The sequence below is a fragment of the Salvelinus fontinalis genome, chromosome 7, assembly GCF_029448725.1.
Source record: "Salvelinus fontinalis isolate EN_2023a chromosome 7, ASM2944872v1, whole genome shotgun sequence".
Taxonomy (NCBI): Eukaryota; Metazoa; Chordata; class Actinopteri; order Salmoniformes; family Salmonidae; genus Salvelinus; species Salvelinus fontinalis.
In genome coordinates, this window is record NC_074671.1 from 25,562,829 (window position 1) to 25,583,322 (window position 20,494).

At 41.6% G+C, this 20,494-nt stretch overlaps 2 protein-coding genes across 6 annotated transcripts; one reads left to right on the forward strand and one right to left on the reverse strand.

Moving 5' to 3' along the window:
* Positions 1-12: 12 nt before the first annotated feature.
* Positions 13-12,982, forward strand: LOC129859281 (protein adenylyltransferase SelO-like). 2 transcript variants are annotated; one of them, XM_055928848.1, is made up of 19 exons: positions 13-504; positions 616-734; positions 887-1,015; positions 1,161-1,225; positions 1,345-1,401; positions 1,722-1,820; positions 3,392-3,459; positions 4,044-4,131; positions 4,372-4,441; positions 6,359-6,431; positions 6,700-6,783; positions 7,450-7,579; positions 7,777-7,821; positions 7,931-8,015; positions 8,170-8,262; positions 8,485-8,564; positions 9,368-9,411; positions 9,618-9,697; positions 9,896-12,982. In XM_055928848.1, exons 1-19 carry the CDS (start codon positions 282-284, stop codon positions 10,016-10,018), a joined length of 1,755 nt encoding a protein of 584 aa, XP_055784823.1. In that variant the 5' UTR covers positions 13-281; the 3' UTR covers positions 10,019-12,982. The 2 variants fall into 2 exon arrangements, with proteins under 2 accessions (XP_055784823.1, XP_055784824.1); XM_055928849.1 differs by having other exon boundaries at positions 619-734.
* Positions 12,842-20,230, reverse strand: LOC129859278 (uncharacterized). 4 transcript variants are annotated; one of them, XM_055928841.1, is made up of 10 exons: positions 19,872-20,230; positions 18,847-19,048; positions 18,487-18,652; positions 18,210-18,264; positions 16,348-16,623; positions 14,712-16,204; positions 14,332-14,410; positions 13,385-13,616; positions 13,116-13,223; positions 12,842-13,008 (listed from the first exon to the last, which is right to left on the reverse strand). In XM_055928841.1, exons 1-10 carry the CDS (start codon positions 20,070-20,072, stop codon positions 12,980-12,982), a joined length of 2,841 nt encoding a protein of 946 aa, XP_055784816.1. In that variant the 5' UTR covers positions 20,073-20,230; the 3' UTR covers positions 12,842-12,979. The 4 variants fall into 4 exon arrangements, with proteins under 4 accessions (XP_055784816.1, XP_055784815.1, XP_055784814.1 ...); XM_055928840.1 differs by having other exon boundaries at positions 14,332-14,407; positions 18,847-19,054; XM_055928839.1 differs by having other exon boundaries at positions 13,385-13,613; positions 18,847-19,054.
* Positions 20,231-20,494: the final 264 nt, after the last annotated feature.

The following is a 20,494-nucleotide window of genomic DNA, read 5'->3' on the forward strand; positions in this document are numbered from 1 at the left end:
TGAAATTACGTTGGTTGACGTCATGACGTTTTAGAAATCAGGAAGTATTCTACGGCAACAAACAATCCCAATTTTGTTGTCTTGTAACCTGCTTTAGTAGAGAGTATGCCACAGTCTCACTGTAAAGTTAATGTCTTATGTGATAGTGATGGTTAGGTGCCGCAAAAAGAGGAATGCGCGAGATAGTTGAGAAAAATCTCATCAGAGAGTTAACTAATGGTCGTCTTGTAGCCAGCAATCAGCTGTCAGTTTTGCTAGCTAGGGTATTTTGAGTTGCAATAATGGTTATTTACAGTGCCTCAAGCTATGTTCTCTTAGGTGTGGCAAACCTAATCATTATGTCTGCATGTATGGACTATTGTGATACTATTGAAAGCTGTCACGGTCATGATGACACTATGTCAGACCGACAACACTACATTCATGCTTTCAACTTCAACAAGAGTGTGGAGAAACACTTGCACGATTTGGACCACTTCAAACTGTCGTGTAAAAAGCTATTAGGTAAATCCCTCAGAATTGCATTCTTTGTCAACCAAATGCCCAGTAAAGTTTTGACAGTTGTTTGCATGATCAAATAGATTTGTAAATAACTTTGTTTGACTTTTCTTGCAGAAGCCTTCCCCCTTGACCAAGTGGATGGCATCTTTGTTCGCTCTGTGAAGAACTGCATTTTTTCAGAGTCTGACCCAACCCCACTCAAAGGCCCTCTGAGACTTGGGGCTGTTTCAAAGGTCATTTTGCAAATTACTTCCAGGGACTAGATATTGTCAAGAAATGTGGTTTACAATGGATGTGAATTAACATATCATAAGTGTTATAACACTGTCATAACAGCTTAATAGAAGGAGCTACTACATATTCTAATGTAGCTTTGTTTTTCCAGGAGGTCATTGAGGGAATGTTGGATCTAGATGTTGCAGTGTCCCAGTCAGAGGATTTCCTACAGTACTTCAGTGGTGGTAGACTTTTTCCTGGATCCAGCCCTCTGACACACAGATATGGGGGTCACCAGGTACTGTACCATCTCTATACCATTATTCATTTTTCATCACTTTTTTTCTGTATCAATTGCTTAGTCCCTCCTAATACAATATTGAACTTTGAAGAGCCTACTTGTTTATGACTAAATACTAGTGATGTTTTCTTTACTCTTTTAGTTTGGCTACTGGGCAGGCCAGTTAGGAGATGGCCGAGCACATCTCCTTGGTGAATATACTAGCAGGTCAGTAGAACTGGGAATGGATACATGACTACACAGAAGGTTGAGGTTGTAATGACAGCATTTCAACCTGCTTTGCCAACAGGGTACAAATGAGTTATCTTGTGTGTGTTCTTCCACAGAAAGGGTGAAAGATGGGAACTCCAGCTCAAAGGCTCAGGAAAGACTCCATATTCAAGGTCAAATCTACACTTTTATATTTTATAGACCATGACCAACAGGTGTAACATTTCTAGCCTGACCTAACAATGAGGCCCAATCCCAAATCAACCCATAGACCCTACGTCCTATGCACTTGTGAAGATATGAGAGGATTTTGCAAATGTAAGTAATTTGGTAATAGTTCCAGCTTTCTCTCTGATAGGCTAGCAGGACGTTTTACCATATTGCTTAGGCCCAACACATCCTCTCGGATCTCCACAAGTGCGTAGGGTCTCGGGGTCGATTTGGGATTGGGCCCAAGAAAACCTTCTGAGAAAGGTTGTCTGTTGTACTACAGGTCAGGAGATGGCCGAGCTGTGGTCCGCTCCTCAGTCAGAGAGTTCCTTTGCAGTGAGGCCATGCACTTTCTGGGTGTTCCTACCAGCAGAGCTGCCAGGTAACCTGGCCAATGAGCTGCTTTGACTGCTGTCTGTCAAACGCTACCCTACCATACAATTGTTTGATACAATACAGCACTCTGATATACAACTCAAACAGAGTTTTAGAGATAGATAAAGGACTCATCTTTATATCTGTGCCATTATACCATCTGTGACAGCATGGGTAGCGCCATTGAGGCTACAACCCATAGGAATCCCCACCCAGTTGTCTACTTGACAACTTTAAAACGGTGGATGATGGCAATGTCCAATGTCAATGGCAATGTCCATGCTAAAACGGATTATATCCATGATGAGTACCTATCTCTATGGTTTTAGCTCCCTTTCTCTCTCAAAATAAATCTCACTCCATCCAAAAATCTCAGAAGAAAAAAAAATAGGCCTTCATTGTACACAATAAAATGCAGAATACATTGTTTTAGATTGCTGCCTATTCTCAACAATGTAGTCTAGGATCTTCTCAGCAACAAAAAAAAAGAGTTTTAATATTAACTTGAATCAGTCTAGGGCCAATCCATTGGATAAACAGTGAGAGGCGAGTGCAGATGGCCTAGATTGCTAACATCAACACACAGAACAGACAGGCAGATACAACAGTAGGGTTGAGTTTAGAGGAAGCTGGTGGGAGGAGCTATAGGAGGATGGGCTCATTGTAATGGCTGGAATGGAATCAATGGAATGGAGTGAAACATGTTGTTTCCATGTGTTTGGTACCATTCCAGCTGTTCCATTCCAACTGTTACAATGAAGCTGTCCTTCTATAGCTCCTCCCACCAGTTTCCCCTGGCCGAGTTCCTGTCCGACTATATGCGCAGGCGTTGCATTGCATCAACCAATGGTTAACTGCCACGTCATTGACTGTGCAATCGGGCAGCAGGTGGCTATATCATATGATGTGGTTAGCTGATATGTTAAATACCTATCCAAGCGTTATAGGGTCTGGCATGCGTCAGCAATGTAGTTGGGCAGGAACTCAACCTAGGTCTACCCAAGGACCTTTAATGTTGTCATTCAGATCACTTCTTCTGTTCCAGCCATCAGCTGTTTCAACATGGTTGAGATCAAATCAAATGTTATTGGTTACATACACGTGTTTAGCAGATGTTATTGCGGGTGTAGCAAAATGCTTGTGTATCTAGCTCCAACAGTGAGGTTATATCTAACAAGTAATATCTAACAATTTCACAACAATACACACTCATCTGAAGTAAAGGAATGGAATTAAGAATATATAAATATTTGGACGAGCAATGTCGGAGCGGCATAGACTAAGATACAGTAAAATAGAATACAGTATATACATATAAGATGAGTAATGCAAAATATGTAAACATTATTAAAATGACTAGTGTTCTATTATTACTGTGAGACTGGACATGTTGACAGTTGCTCAATTGGGTATCATCCGTTTGGTGACAGCTATCGGTCAAGCATGTTTTGGGTTAAGCTTTGAGTGTGGGATCAATGTAAACTTGGAAGAGGAGGGTGTAGTGTTGTAGTGTTGGTTGCTATGCAGATGTTTTTCAGTTTATTCTTTGTTGTAAAATGTGTTGCTTTTATCTCCAAGCCTTATTGTAAGTGAAGAGGCCGTGTGGAGGGACCAGTTCTACAATGGGAAAGTGAAGAAGGAGAGAGGTAAGGGCATGACAAGATCAGCTGTGTCCTTATTCTCTATCTTAGGGGCAACCTCCCCTTTTGCTACTCAATGTGCAGACTCATACACACATTGGCGTAATTGTACTGTCCTCATAGATTTTTATAGGTTAAATATGTTATTTGGAAGTAAATATTTTAATCATCTGAAGCATGTAAGTAATGTGTGACCTAAAAGTATTAAATATTTGTATTTAAAAAAATATATATATATGTTAGTATGTTATTTGGCACTGTTGACTGGTTTCTTGTTATCTTGGCTGAACCCAGGGATTTTTACATTTTTAGTTATGATACTTCATATGGCTAAAGCGTGTGCCAAGCCATGTTATCTTGCAGTAAACACTCCCACTTTTTCTTTTCTTACTAGCAAGGACTTTGCTGATAGCATCTTTATTGCGGAAAAATGTGCTTACTATGACTGAGATATGTGGTTGATTAACCTAGCTATCTTAAGAGGAATGCACCAACTGTTAGTCGCACTGGATAAGAGCGTCTGCTAAATGACTCAAATGTAAATGTATATTTTCCCTTCCTGCCATAATCTTTGGATGTTCTCTCCCCAGGAGCGGTTGTTCTGCGGCTGGCCACGTCATGGTTCCGGATCGGATCGTTGGAGGTTCTGGCTAAAGCTGAAGAACTTGATCTTTTAAGGTTAGCATACACAGATCTTCTTTTTTTGTGACCAACTATTTATGTGACTTGTTTCTTTCCTCATGAAGGGCTCAGATCATAGACAGGTGTGTATACATAATAACATTCAAAATAATACAGAAACAAAGAACCGACATACTGTATCAGAATACACCTTTATAAATGGATCATCATGAAATTGACAGCTGGCGTGAATAGGGAATCTTTCTAACTCTGGACATGAAATGTTTTCATTTTCAGGAAACTGTTGGACTTTGTGATACAGGAACATTTTCCTTCCATTGATTCAAATGATCCAGGCAAGTATTTGGTGAGTGATGAGAAGTCTATTTTCAATGTTTGTGTTTTTTCTACATTTTCAATAGGCCTATTTTATAATTATTAGGGGAAAACTAAACCTCATTATTAGTTACACTAATGCTCTGTTGAAAAGACCTGTAAAGACAACAGCATACAATGCCTTCGGAAAGTATTCAGACCCCTTGACCTTTTCCACATTTTGTTACGTTACAGCCTTATTCTAAAATGTATGAAATAGTTTTTTTCCCTCATCAATCTACACACTACCCCATAATGTCAAAGCAAAAACGTATTATTTATTTTTTTGCGAAAAAAAATGTAAATAAAAAACAGATATTACATTTACATAAGTATTCAGACCCTTTACTTAGTACTTTATTGAAGCACCTTTGGCAGTGATTACAGCATCGAGTCTTCTTGGATATGACGTTACAAGCTTGGCACACCTGTATTTGGGGAGTTTCTTCCATTCTTCTCTGCAGATCCTCTCAAGCTCTGTCAGGTTGGATGGGGAGCGTCTCTGCACAGCTATTTTCAGGTCTCTACAGAGATGTTCAATCGGGTTCAAGTCCGAGCTCTGGCAAGACCACTCAAGGACACTCAGACACTTGTCCCGAAGCCACTCCAGCGTTGTCTTGGCTGTGTGCTTAGGGTTGTTGTCCTGTTGGCAGATGAACCTTCGTCCCAGTCTGGGGTCCTGAGTACTCTGGAGCAGGTTTTCATCAAGGATCTCCCTGTACTTTGCTCCGTTCATCTTTCCCTCGAACCTGAATAGTCTCCCAGTCCCTGCCACTGAAAAACATCCCCACAGCATGATGCTGCCACCACCATGCTTCCCCGTAGGGATGGAGCCAGGTTTCCTCCAGATGTGACGCTTGGCATTCAGAAAATGGTCCAATTCACAAACTTATCAAGCAAACATCCCTGGTCATCCCTACTCACTAAACACAAATGCTTTGTTTGTCTGAGTGATGGAGTGTGCCCCTGGCTAACCATAAATAAATAGAAAACAAGAATGGTGCCATATGGTTTTCTTAATATAAGGAATTTGAAATGAAATGATACTTGATACTTAAGTATGTTTTAGCAATTACATTTACTTTTGCTACTTAAGTATATTTTAAACCAAATGCTTTTAGATTTTTACTCAAGTAGTATTTTACTGGGTGACTATCACTTTTACTTGAGTAATTTTCTATTAAGGTATCTTTACTTTTACTCAAGTATGACAATTGGGTACTTTTTCCACCACTGCTTAACACAATCCTGTCTCAGAGCTCTACGGACAATTCCTTCGACCTCATGGCTTGGTTTTTGCTCTTACACTCACTGTCAACTGTGGAACCTTATATAGACAGGTGTGTGCCTTTCCAAATCATGTCCAATCAATTGAATTTGATCAATGGAAACAGGATGCCCCTGAGCTCAATTTCGAGTCTCATAGCAAAGGGTCTGAATACTTATGTAAATAAGGTATTTCTGTTGTCGCTTTGTCTTCATGGGGTGTTGTGTGTAGATTGCTGAGGAAAATGTTTTATTTAATACATTTTAGAATAAGGCTGTAACGTAACAAAATGTGGAAAAAGTCAAGGGGTCTGAATACTTTTCCGACAGCATTGTAGCTCACTGTAGGACTGATGTTACTCAATCACGCTGTGCATTGGAAATGAATGACCTGAATACTCAAATAATAAAGTGCCTCTAATTATTTCTGAACCTCTCTTCGTCATCTTGGCCTACAATGGTCTAATTTGCCTTTGGGCGTTGTTGATAATTGACATTTAGGCTTAAATACACAACTAAACTACTACTTACCGGTTCAATGATCTCAGTATATAATGCTCAAACATTAAATATTTTATACTGAACAAGTGTTTTCAATCTGTATATATTTGTACATGCTAATTATTGTTGTGTGTGGCCTCAGATATTTTACTCCAGGGTTGTGAATGAGACTGCTCACCTCATTGCCCAGTGGATGTCTATTGGCTTTGCACATGGTGAGTAGTACTTCGTATGACAAATTACTGCACTTCAGCAAAATAATGCACTTGAATCCAATCAAATTTGATATTGGCGTTATCAGTCACAATTACGATTATAGGAGCAGTTTATAAGTTAAAATACACTCTTTATGAGTGTATTTTATGAGAAATACGAATTTGTGAAATGGCACTATTCTAACATGCAGTATGCACATAATTCCATTCTGTTCATACTGTATGGTGGTTAACTTTGTGTTTATATAGTATTTCATTACCCTAACAGGAGTATGCAACACTGATAACTTCAGCCTACTGTCTATCACCATTGACTACGGACCGTTTGGCTTTATGGAAGCCTACAACCCAAGTATGTACAGTATCTCATTCATGCATATACTGCCCTTTCAGGACGTATTGATATCTAATGTTATTCATATTTGCCCACTGTTTCTGTCATTTTGTACTTACAGGTTTCTATTTCTTTTTCATATGCTGTTGAACAGAATGCCTGTTGGTAGCCTATTTGTTTTACAGTGGCGAAGAAGTGAAGAGAAACCTTCGTATCACTTATTTGATTAGAGCTTAGTGGTACGCATGATACGTAAACTTTAAAGTGATACTTCAGGATTTGGGCACTGCTAACTAGCGTTAGCGCAACAACTGGACGTCTATAGTAACTGCTAGCATGTTAGTAGATATCATAGACTTCCAGTCATTGCGCTAACACTAATTAGCATTGGCTCGCGAAACTACCTCTAATTTCATTCATACTGAATGTGGAGACATACAAATTGTATCCATGAGTTCATCTGGCTCTGGGGAAGTGGATATGAATCCCGAAGTATCCCTTTAAAGTTTAGGTATCACATATCATGTAAGCTTTAATCAAATAAGTGATAAGAGCAGTGTGCAGGTTTTTCTTTTCTTTGAAGTGATCCTATTTTTACTACACAACTGCAATGAGAACTCAGATGTGCAAGTGCTTTTTGAAATTTGAATCAATAGTGTTGAAGTAGGAAACTGATATTTTCAGATTTTGTCCCCAACACATCTGATGAGGAGGAGAGGTACAGTATCGGGGCTCAGGCCAATGTTGGTCTGTTCAACCTGGAGAAACTCCTAGAAGCCCTAACTCCAGTGCTGACCATAGAACAGAGGCAAGGGTAAGTATGGGAAGGGTTATACCGACTGTTCTGACGAGTATAACCCCAACTTATTTTTAACCAATTCTGAAATGTGATATCGGTTTGCACGTCAGACATGTCAGAAAAGTACATCATTACTTTCCCATGACGTTTGTTTGGCAGAGGATGTTGGGGAATGTACACTGTGACAGTACATTGTTTTCTGTTTTTTTAAGGGCTGGGCTAATACTGAAAGGGTACCCACATATATACCAGATGAGGTAATTTATCTCCCTGTCTCTCTCAATTTCTCTGGGTTGTGTGCGCATTTGAATGTGTCTGTAAGTTCCCTTTTTCCTCCAAATATTATGTTCAACTTTATCATTCCAGGTTTCACAAGCTGTTCAAGGCAAAGTTAGATTTACTTGGCGAGGAGGAGGAGGAGGATGAATATCTCATTGCATTTCTGCTTAAGGCAAGTGGTCCATTGCTCTAAGATTCCGTGTGTGTCCATCTCTGACCCTGTGAGTGACCTTTGACCTGATGTTGGTATATTGTCCCTGTCCAGTGCATTTTATTGGCTGTCTTTCTCTCTCTCCTGTGTCTCTGATTGGCTTTTTCCTCCTCAGCTGATGGAGGACACAGGTGCAGACTTCACCATGACCTTCAGACAGCTGAGTGAAGCCTCAATGCAGCAGCTTCACAACATGTCCAACTTACAGGTCATACATATTGCTTATTAACCCTCTACAAACAATCACAAGAGAATATACTGCTGACTAACTACATTATAGGGCCAATCTGCAATTGCTACATCCATTTTTTGACTTTTTAAATGAGTTATATATAGCCATTGATTCTTGAAGATGCGTTGTTTTTCAAATTGCAGATTGCCCCTTAAAGAACTAAAGTCCTCTCCTCCTCTCCTCTTTCATCCCTGTTAGGTGATGTGGGCCTTGCAGAACCTGGCTTCGCATAAGAGGTACCCGGAGTGGGTCAGCATGTACCTGCATAGACTAAAAAGGTATGTACAATAGGAATGCACTGTTATCATACATTTGGTTAATATGCTTTTTATGACCTCAGTTTCTCTCAAATATTCTGATGACTCATTACTCAACTGTGTCCCATATTTGGGGGACTTTGAGCAGTTCTGCACCGGTTTACAAAACGCTCTGTGAACGTCGTTGGGTCCCATGTTTTAAAATAGTGCCGATATTGTACCGTCACGAAGTATGATCATATTTATTTTAGTTAAGAAATGTGAAATCTTCTAGTAAGTAGTTTGATTGTTACTATATTTTGAAAGCATTTGTCATTTCTAGCCCCATTGCCCAACTTTTGTTGAATTGTAAGAATTTTAAAGATTGTTCATATTTTCATAATATTGATACTGTCATTGAGCTTGTGGGTACACCTCAGCAATGTATAACTTTTTACCAGAAAGAAGAGTTCCAGACCCTTCTAAAACTATGCAATATTATCAGTTATTGTTTATGGCCATTCATGAAAAGTAATTACGTTTGGGTATGTCTCTTTAGGCAGAAATAAAATGTTTGCCCTATCATTTATCATGGGGCGGCAGCATAGCCTAGTGGTTAGAGCGTTGGACTAGTAACCGAAAGGTTGCCAGATCGAATCCCCGAGCTGACAAGGTACAAAATCTGTCGTTCTGTCCCTGAACAAGGCATTTAACCCATTGTTCCTAGGCCGTCATTGAAAATATGAATTTGTTCTGAACTGACTTGTAACTGGCTCGATTAACATTAGTCTCACAGATTCATGGCATAATGTCAGATGATTGATTCTTTGTTTTTAATGGCTCAGGCAGGGAGGTGATTCTGATGAGGATCGTCAACACAGGATGAAAAGTAAGCAGTCGCCATGGGAATGCCGACAGATGGACCTGATAGCAAGCTCCAGTCCTCTGACTGATTATGCAGTCCTCTCCTACTGAATAAGGGAAAGGAAGAAAGGGGACCTTTGCAAATAATCTTGTTTGTTATTGATTTATTTTTTGTTTGCTTGGTAGAACGAAATAAACCATTTACATCTGAGATGATCAAACTTTCCACAGGGATCAATCCCAGATATGTGCTGCGGAACTGGATGGCAGAATCTGCAATACGGAAGGCTGAGGGGAATGATTTCTCAGAGGTAAATCGTTTGAACTACATTTAAATACAGGTTGTATTGTACGTAAATTAAGCTCATGAAAGCTATTTCAGAAGGTTGCGAACAGTCAAAACATTAGTACTTGATTCTGCCACTATTTTGCACTGGACTAAAACAGTACCTGCCCCATTTAAAACAACCATAAGATTATCTTTACTTACTATGTTTTCTGATCAATAGGTGGAGCTGCTGCAGCGGACACTGGCACAACCCTACCTCACACAGGACGCAGCAGAGGAGGCAGGTTATGCAGCACAAGCCCCATGGTGGGCCCAGGGGTTAAATGTCAGCTGTTCGTCATGAGGGATGCCTCTGCCCCAATGACAGGACGTATATTTGTAGTGTATTCAGAATGTGTTCAGTGCAAAACATTTCTCTTGAACACGTCATTCAGGATAACCAGTATCTGCATTGTTTAGTAACGGATGTTTGACTTTTCACAATTATCTTCCTAGCTATCGTGGTGGAATTATTCTGGAACAAAACATTTATTTCAGTACTTTGCACACAAAGAAACATTCACGCAACTGTTGGATGACCAGAACCCTGATTGCTGACCTCATGTGATTGAATATAAAGGAAAGGGCACAGATGCAATTTTGCAAACACTCATAACATGTAATGACATTTAATTTATAGTACAGTCATGCTGAGCAACATTACCCTTTCATTTTTTAGAAAACAGTCTCCCTTCGCCTCCAAGACGCATTTAAACAGTAATAATCTAACCTTGAGGAAATGCTTCCACTTTTCAACCATCACCATACTAGTCTATATGTATGAAAACTGCACATTTCTACATTCTTTGGTCAAAAAGATATGGGTCAATGTTTTTAAATAATACCCTATGACAGATTAGGGTGAATCTTAAGCATTTGATAGTGTAAAACATTTCCCCCTTTGATATTTTCAAAATATACCCCACCCCCTAGGGAATAGGGTGCCATGTGGGACTCAGCCCTTTACCAGCAAATGTTATTGAACACAAGGTGTATAGGTACTTTGTAGAAAGTACAAATAAAAAGAGGGCAGAAGTTCCCGCTCACAGTCCTCCCAAGTATACACAACCAAATGTGAGTAATTTATTGCTCAGAATATATTAAATTCTTTGTGTAAAGTGTTTACCAAATCGCTGAGCCATAATTTGGTAGAGGGAACTTCCTTTTTCCAAAATGAGACACAGTTGTTAGGGCTTGGTTAATCTGTTTAGGGTTTGAGACTCCCAGGATGATCAGAGGCAGGTCTGGGTCAATTGAAGTCTCCAGAAATTCAGAGAGGATCCGAAAAATTCCAGACCAATAACCATGCAGGTTAGAGTATAGGACAAAGCAGTGGACTAATGTACCCTCCATTGCATGACATATCACATAGGGGAGGTATCAGGAAATATCCTAAGCAGCTTAGTTTTGAAATAGTGTAATCTGTAAGATCTTGAAATGTATTAGACAAGATCTCAAGTTAATTGAGCAGGTGTGGCCATCCTCCCAGTGCAACAGAAATGACAGTGTAGTTCTTCCTCCCATTTTGCCTTAATGGCATCTGTTTAGGGTGTGAAAAGTCAGACGAGATATCAGTTTGGCTGTGGTTTGACATTTTGATTCAAACATTGAAGGTTTAGCATTTTCAAATTAGATGTTTTAATTGGAATCTGTAGGTATCAGAAAGTTATTTCTGGGAAGATTATAGGTTCCCTCAGCAAATCAGAGGCCAAGGTCATGTGTATATTAAACACACCTAAAGTTTGGCCACCTACTCATTCCAGGGTTTATTTATTTTTAAAAGTTTCTACATTGTGAAATAGTGAAGACATCAAAAATATGAAACATGTAAGAAAAAATGGTGTTAAAACAAATATATTTCATGAGAATCTTCAAAGTAGCCTCCCTTTGCCTTGATGACAGCTTTGCACACTATTGGCATTCTCTCAACCAGGTTCATGTTGTCACCTGGAATGCATTTCAATTATTAACAGGTGTGCCTTGTTAAATGAATTTGTTGATTTGCTTTCCTTGAGCCAATCAGTTGTGTTGTGACAAGGTAGGGGTGGTATACTTAAACCCTATTTGGTTAAAGTCCATATTATGGCAAGAACAGAAACAGCCCATCATTACATTAAGTTTCTTCAAGTGCAATCGCAAGAACCATGAGCTATGAAGCTGGCTCCCACGAGGAACTCCACAGAACAGACCGAGTTACCTCTTCTGCAGAGGATTAGTTCATTAGCGTTAACTGCACCTCAGATTGCAGCCCAAATAAATGTTTCACAGAATTCAGACATCAACTGTTCAGACTCAAAGAAAATCAGGCTTTCATGGTTGAATTGCTGCAAAGAAACCACACCAAGACGACTTGCTTGGGCCAAGAAGCATGAGCAACGGACTTTAGACCAGATGAAATCTGTCCTTTGGTCTGATGAGTTTGGATCCAACCGCCGTGTCTTTGAGACGCAGAGTAGGTGAACGGATGATCTCTGCATGTGTGGTTCCCACTGCAAAGCATGGAAGTCTGATGGTGCTTTGCTGGTAACAGTCTGATTTATTTAGAATTCAAGTCTGGCTACCACAACATTCTACAGCGATAAGCCATCCCATCTGGTTTGCGCTTAGTGGGACTATCATTTGTTTTTCAACAGGACAATGACCCAATACACCTCCAGGCTGTGTATGGGCTATATGACCAAGAAGAGTGATAGTGCTGCATCAGATGACCTGGCCTCCACAATCACCCGCCATCAACCCAAATGAGATGGTTTGGGAGGAGTTGGACCGCAAAGTGAAGGAAAAGCAGCCAAGTGCTCAGCTTGTGGGAACTCCTTCAAGACTGTTGGAAAAGCATTCATCATGAAGCTGGTCGAGAGAATGCCACGCGTGTGCAAAGCTGTCATCAAGGCACAGGGTGGCTACTTTGAAGAATCTCAAATATTGAGTCATTTAACATTTTTTGGGTTACTACATGATTCCATGTATTATTTCATAGTTTTGATGTCGTCACTATCTACAATGTAGAAAATAGTACAAGTAAACAAAAACCCTTGCATGAGTAGGTGTCCAAACTTAACTGGTAGTGTATATATACATGGACACAGCCCTTTACTGTCCCCATGGAGAAGCAAACCAAGACAAGCACTGTAGTCAAGTGTTTATTTATTGTACATGTCATAAATAGTGAGTACATACATGGTGAGCTTTAAGAGTTAATTCGTAAGTGTAGAGGATAACAATAAAAGTGCATTTACTTCACTTGTTACAATGTGCTCGTGAAAAATTAGCATCTTGTGTCTTTTCTGTGAAGTCCTGAGGGGGGAAACAAATGTTGGAATTTACCAAAAAGGTGACAATTTCAAAAGCTGCTAAAAGTGTTTTACACACAGTACAGTAGGGTTTTTATAGTAGAGCACTACCTTGTGATTGAGAAATGCGTTTCTTCTGTTTAATCAAGTGTCTGGGTCCGAGCTTAATATTACTTTCATTGTTGTCAGGGTTGGACAAAGCCGCTTTCCACAACTTCTCTGTAGGAACAGAAATGAAAGGGCCATTAGTCAAACATTTCAACGTAAATGTTGAAATAAACTTTATTCTAGCAACTGCCAAATGTTTAAAATGCTCTATGGAATCAATACAGGCTAAAACTGGTTTACACATTACATCAATAACAATGCTTTGGGCTTACCTTCTTGAGATTTCTGTGCCGTGAGGTAGCATTGGTCCTGGTGTTGGTCTTGGTTTCTCCATGTGTCCTGAAGTGGGACAGAGACGCCAAGGTTCTCCTCATTTCGCTCCCTGATGACATTGCCATGGGGATGGCGTCGCGGCCCCCCCAACACAGCAGTAGGGGGCCGATGGGGCTCTTCACAGGAACAGTTTTTCTCCCTCAGTTTTGAGTGCGGACCCATGGGACACTGCTGGATGGATCAAGAATGCATTTGACCACTTAAAAAGGTGCACTGCAGAAAACATGCCGCATTCCCAGTGGTGTAAAGTACTTAAGTATCTGTACTTTATATTTGACCACTTCATTACATTCCTAAGAAAGTCATGTACATTTTACTCCATCCATTTTCCCTGACACCCAAATGTAATTACATTGACAGGAAATTGTCTAATCATGCACTTTCAGAGAACATCCCTGGTCATCCCTACTGCCTCAGATCTGCCAGAATCACTAAACACAAATGCTTAGTTTGTAAATGATGTCTTAGTGTTGGTGCCCCTGGCTATCTGTAAATAAATAATTGTTTGCTTAAGGAATGTGAAATGATATACTTTGATACTCAAAGTATATTTTACAGCCAATACTTCTGGACTTTTAATCCATTTTACCAGGTGACTTTCACTTATACTCAAGTCATGACAATTGGGTACTTCTTCCAACCACTGACCATTTCCTGGTTGCAAAAACTCTAATAGTTTATCTAAATTCAGTTTGACAAAGTATAGTGAGGAGAATCATAGCACCATTAACCAAAATTGTGGTATTTTCAGCTGGTGTATAAAACGGGAAGTAAAAACCAAACTTAATGGAAGCATAGAATGTGTATAGGTTGGCCCTAGTCAAAAGTAGCGCACTATATATCAAATAGTGTCATTCGCCAGTGTACAACAGTGTGCAGTACTTGCCTCAGAGTGGCGCTTCATGGAGGACTGAGGCCTCCTGGGGTCCCTCAGTTTGGGCCTCAGTCCTGCCCGACACGAACTGCTAGGTAGATTGATATTTCATGTCATTATGGCAGGAACATTTCATGTCAAACCAGCAGCAGACAAAAATACTAATTGCGAGCTTGGGACAATAACATTCTGTCTGCAAAGCGATGATTGAAATCATTCTTTTCAGCTTGACTTGTGGTATTTAGAGTACTGTGTATGTAGAGAACATTGAACATAACAAGGCTATGTACATTGACAAATGCAGATTGAACCTTTAGTCCCAAGCGCAACATACTGTACAAGGCATAATCCAGAGTCCGAAGGCATAAAATGTGCCATGCCACAACCAATACCTGTTCTCAGAGGTCTCACCCTCCGTCTCTTCGTTTTGTGGTCCGCTGGGAACATCTGACCCGGAACCTTTCCTCGTTACCCGCCTCCGGGCGAGGCATTTGCAGGCTGCACACGTCTGGGCTAGGATATATTCCTCCCATGGTGGAACGGGGACCCCTTGTCGTTTTACAATCAGAGCATCCAGGCCTGGTCCTGGACTGCCAGGTATCTTGTTCACTCTGCATTTTGTCGTCAAACATCTGGCACAGATGCGCTCCCTTTTGTGGCCACCAGAGGTCCCTGTGTTCACATTGAAGGTCCGGTTAGCACAGAACTCTTGATCAGAGTAGCTCCTCCTGTCAACCTGGTCTCCGAGTCTCCATCCCTCTCCCTTAAGCCTGAGTGGAGCGGTTGTAGTGACTGAAACACGAGGATCTTTAGGCTCTTGGTCTGGTTTCCCTTTGGGGCTAGACACTTTAAGTGGGCTGCCTCTGAGGATCTTGCGCTGCTCCTCAACATCAGAAGGCATCTTGCTGTGATAGTAGATGTTGCCAATGTCGCCCAGCCAGCTAGTTGAGGGACGGTATGTGGGTAACCCCCCAAAGGAGGTATCCTGATGATCAAGGTCACTCACCACACCCCTCTTTTGACTGGTCTCTGGAGATGTGGGAGCATTGTCTGTTTTGTTAAGACTGGATATTGCCGGTACCGCCATCACATTGGGGATCATCTCTGCCATTGATACATTTTCATTCAAAGGGCTCTCCGCCATGGGGACTTCCTCCAGAGAGACCACCTCAGCTGTGGGGACCTCCTCCGCCCCAGAGACCTCAAACTCAACTATGGGGACCACCTCCGCCGTGGGAACTTCCTCCACCATGGGGACTTCCTCCACGTCCACGGGGCTCAGTGCCTCCCTGTGGGGCTCCATCAGGCCCTGCTGGATCATAAACTCTGCTGAGGGGACGTACGGTGCCAGAGACGCCGACCACACAGACGCCTCAATCTTCCTCAGCTCTTCTAAGTACTGCATGTCAAAGGGCAGGTGGAGGATCTTAAAATAGACACTCTTGGAGCCGTTCCCACTCAGTTCTCCGTCATTCCTTGTAAGTTGCGGAACATCGGCATTGTGGCTTTGGACCACCACTCTGTAGTCCATATCGGATTCAGAAATCCCTGGTCGTTCAACCAGTGTTTTCACGATGAAAGAGTCACAATCGTCAAGAGCAAGGAAGTTACCTGGTCCGCCACTCGAGGGCGACCCATCCATTAGAAGTATATCCGTGCAGGCTTGCTGGAGACACTGATCCCCCTCCCCAACCAAACCCATCCCATCCTGGCCATGGAGCTGTGAGGCCTTGTGGTGGTGGAGGGAGGAGGAAGAGCAGAGCTGCACCAAGTCTTCATCGGTCCCAGACACGCTGTGGGCGGTGCACAGTTCAGATGTCTCATGGGAGTGGAGGATATTTAACCCTGTGGGCGTGCTGTGGCACTCCAGCCTCAACTCCTCCACCTAAGATAAAAGATAGGATGGTATTTTGTCAATTTATACACAAATTTGCATTGTGTCAACTCATTACAAGACACCAAAAATATACAGAAACAGAACACCAGGAACTGTACAGGGGATAAAAATAAATTACAAATTCACATCACCTCTGTCTGGAACACAAAGCTGCCCTTCTGGGGGGCAGCAGATCTGGTGGAGATAGGAGTGTTGTTGGGGGTGGGTGCCAATACAATGTCCTGGTAGGCTGGTGATTTAGACATCACCTCCTGCACAACAGAGGCTGGGGATAGTGACTGGGCAGCTGTGCAACTGGTGTCGCTGCCAGATTCAGAGTTGGTTTGGACATTACTTTTCATAGACGAGTCAGCGTTAGAGAGTTTGGGGTCAGAGCGTGCTGCTCCTAATGTGGGCTCAGTCTGTACCTAGGATAAAAAAGGGGAATATTGTCTTAGTACTGCTGTATACAAAATAAACACTAAATTAAAATTTGAAACATAATACATACAGGTACATTGCACATTATACATATGTACAACCACAGTGCCTTTGGAAAGTATTCAGATCGGTTGACATTTCCCACATTGTTACTTTACAACCCTTTTCTAAAATGGATTAAATAGATCCTCGGCAATCTACACACCCCATACTGATAAAGCAAAACTGGTTTAGAAATTTTGGATTTATTTTTTTAAATGAACTTACATAATTATTCAGACCCTTTGCTTTGACTCAATTGAGCTCAGGTGATTCCCGTTTCCATTGATCATCCTTGAGATGTTTCTACAACTTGATTTGAGTCCACCTGTGGTAATTTCAATTGATTGGACATGATTTGGAAAGGCACATACCTGGTCTATGTAAGGTCCCACAGTTGACAGTGCATGTCAAAGGGACAACCAAGCCATGAGGCAAAAGGAGCTGTCGGTAGAGCTCCGAGACAGGATTGTGTTGAGGCACAGATCTGGGGAAGCGTACCTTATGTCTGCAGCATTAAAGGTACCAAGAACAGTGGCCTCCATCATTCTTAAATGGAAGAAGTTTGGAACCACCAAGACTCATCCTAGAGCTGTCCATCCGGCCAAACTGAGAAATCAGGGTAGAAGGGCCACGGTCAGGGAGGTGACCAAGAAGCCGATGGTTACTAAAAGAGCTCCAGAGTTCCTGTGGAGATCGGAGAACCTTCCAGAAGGACAACCATTTCTGCAGACAGCACGCTTGGAGTTTTCCAAAAGGCACCTAAAAGACTCAGACCATGAAAAACAAGATCCTCTGGTCTGATGAAACCAAGATTGAACTCTTTGGCCTGAAAGCCAAGTGTCACATCTGGAGGAAACCTGACCCAATCCCTACAGTGAAGCATGGTGGTGGAAGCAGCATGCTGTGGGCATGTTTTTCAGCAGAAGGGACTAGGAGACTAGTCAGGATCGAGGGAAAGATGAATGGAGCAAAGTACAGAGAGACTTGAAGTCCTGAGCTCTGGAGCAGATTCTCAGACTGGGGTTAAGGTTCACCTTCAAACAGGAGAACGACCCTTAGCACACAGCCAAGACAACGCAGGAGTGGCTTCTGTACAAGTCTCTGAATGTCCTTGAGCTGCCCAGCCAGTGCCCGGACTTGAAGCCGATTGAACATCTGGAGAGAGCTGAAAACAGCTGTGCAGCAACACTCCCCATCCAACCGGACAGAGCTTGAGGGGATCTGCAACGAAGGCAGAAACTCCCGAAAAACAGGTGTGCAAAGCTTGTAGTGTCATACCCAAGGAAACGCGAGGCTGTAATCACTGCCAAAGGTGCTACAACAAAGTATTGAGTAAAGGGTCTGAATATTTATGCAAACGTAATCTCTTATAAATTAGCAAACTTTTCTAAAAACCTGTTTTTCTTTGTTATGGGGTATTGTGTAGATTTAGGGTAAAAAAAAAATATTTTGTCAAATTTAGAATAAGGCTGTAATGTAACAAAATGTGGGAAAAGTCAAGGGGTCTGAATACTTTCTGAAAGGACAATACCTCAGAGTTGATCATCTCCCTGCTGGTGGCTGGAGCATTGTGCTGGTAGCGGAACCTGTGGGCATCAGTCATTATAGTATCCATTATTATTAGTATGATGTGATTTGAGGTAACATCTAAAAAGCATTAATGTATGAAGGTGTTAACACATTGTATGGTATACTGAAGTATATTGATGTCAGAATTCTTTGTTTGGTGTATTTCACACAATCATTGGCTTGGCATACGACATTGGTAATGAAAGCAATATCAACTTAAATAAAATAGTCCAGACAACCTGCGTGCATGGTAAGCCATGGTCTGTGGGTAGTGGGTGGTGTGGTAGTGGGGGTTGATCATACGCCTGTAGTCCGCCAGGTGGAGCTGAGAGTGGGGTAGGATGTAACCCGGAGGCTCCATGTAGGGACTGGGCTGGAAGGGACTCGGTATCATACCATAACCTCCTGACAAACAGATTTAAGTGTCAATTCAACACATGACCTACATGGCACTTAAACGATTTAAGTGTAGAAACGTGGCCCTTCTAGACCCTGGTCAAAAGTAGTTTACTATGTATAGGTATGTGTGCCATTAGTATAATAGGGTGCATTTAGGATAAGACCAAGGCTTTAGAGGTCAATACCTCCATGGTACTTACCCATCCCAGGGAAGCTGCAGTAAGGGTTGTATGGCATGGGCCACTGATAGGGTAGAGCAGAGGGGTATAGCTGGGAAGGGTATGGCTGGGAAGGGTATGGCTGGGAAGGGTATGGCTGGGAAGGGTATGGCTGGGAAGGGTATGGCTGGGAAGGGTGTATGTAGAAGAATGGTCTGCTGTGCTGGATGTGGTGATGGGGCTGCTGGTGCTCAAATGACAAAGTAGATTTTTTATATTCACAGGATACAGATTAGAGTAAACAGTTCAATGACATTCTCTTGCCTTAGGTGTATTTAGTCAGATTCCGTTGCGCAACATTATTGTGCATGCGGCAGGTAGCCTGGTGGTTAGAGCGTTGGACTTGTAACCGAGAGGTTGCAAGATCGAATCCCCGAGCTGATAAGGTAATAATCTGTCGTTCTGCTCCTTTGAGAATAAGAATGTTCTTAACTGACTTGCCTAGTTAAATAAAAGGTCAAATAAATAGTCTGCTGCAAATGTTTAAACAAAACACCTTTTTGTAAAATAGAATCATGCATTTGTTACAGAACATTATCCGTTTAGAGTACTGTTCCCACACAGAATTCGATTAACAAATACATCCCAGTTAATTTGTGACAGGTAATCCAGGGTTGTATGCATCAGTTTAATTACCACATTTAGTTGCAAATGTTTTTCAACAGAAAACATTCGTTTACTCTAAACTAACGGAAAAAAGCGGGGAGACCTACCAGGGATGTATTCATTAGATTGATGCAAAACTTAAACGAGTTTGTTGGACAAAATTAAGTATGACCCCCTCCCTTGTTGGCGCAGTTTGTTTCCATTGCATTAACTAACGAATACGCAGCTGAATTTGTCCAATAAACTGTTGTAAAACGTTTTACATTGAGTTTAGCAACGGACTTAGACTAATGAATATACCCCAAGTATCACACGGGAGGATCTTCGTAACTATTTATACAGAAAGAAAGTCCAACAAGTCCAACGAACAGCCGCTACATTCACTTGCCATAAATGCTTACTTGCTGGTGTGGGGGCTGATCCTCAGGACGTGGAACTCCGTAAGGTCCAGGATGGCCTGGGTGTCGGGGGCCCTGGCCCGGCTGAGGTCCATGGGCTGGGTTGGGACCACGAGGGCCCGCTCCAAATGCATGCTGTTTTGTTGACGCGGTTGTTTCCATATCTGTAGGAGAATTTAAAAAACGCAGGGTGAAGAATCTCATCAATCAGTGTTGGTATTTTCTACAGTTTACCATGTATATTTGTTTGACTGAATTGTCAAAAGTTTTTGAAGTATGTCTAAGCACACAAACGCTTTAAGAACACTAAGATATTTAAATGACTATGCTAAAATAGGGGGGAGAGGCAGGCAATGAACAAATATGACGTACTCGCAAAACAAATAGAACTATCTAGGAATCAGTATGGCAGGCGTGATGGGCATTAAATAGGGAATTGAAGAGGGTTGGGCCATTGACCACGTTTTGGGGTTTTAAAAATTATAACCGATTAGATGTACTAATTATACAATGTGCACCTGATTCCGTTCACCCAATCAACTCGTAAAAGAGGTTGTCGTAATGGCGGTAGAGATACTCTGAATGATCGGCTATGAAAAGCCAAACGACATTTATTCCTGAGGTGC

Excerpts from the sequence above, each read along its gene's own strand:
- LOC129859281 (XM_055928848.1), top strand. The coding sequence starts at position 282 with ATGGTTATTTACAGTGCCTCAAGCTATGTTCTCTTAGGTGTGGCAAAC. Across the intron at positions 9,412-9,617 it reads TCGTCAACACAGGATGAAAA|GGATCAATCCCAGATATGTG; the intron begins GTAAGCAGTCGC and ends AACTTTCCACAG. Across the intron at positions 9,698-9,895 it reads AGGGGAATGATTTCTCAGAG|GTGGAGCTGCTGCAGCGGAC; the intron begins GTAAATCGTTTG and ends TCTGATCAATAG.
- LOC129859278 (XM_055928838.1), bottom strand. The coding sequence starts at position 20,072 with ATGAGATTCTTCACCCTGCGTTTTTTAAATTCTCCTACAGATATGGAA. Across the intron at positions 13,224-13,384 it reads GGCACAGAAATCTCAAGAAG|AGAAGTTGTGGAAAGCGGCT; the intron begins GTAAGCCCAAAG and ends CTGTTCCTACAG. Across the intron at positions 13,009-13,115 it reads ACGCATTTCTCAATCACAAG|GACTTCACAGAAAAGACACA; the intron begins GTAGTGCTCTAC and ends TTCCCCCCTCAG.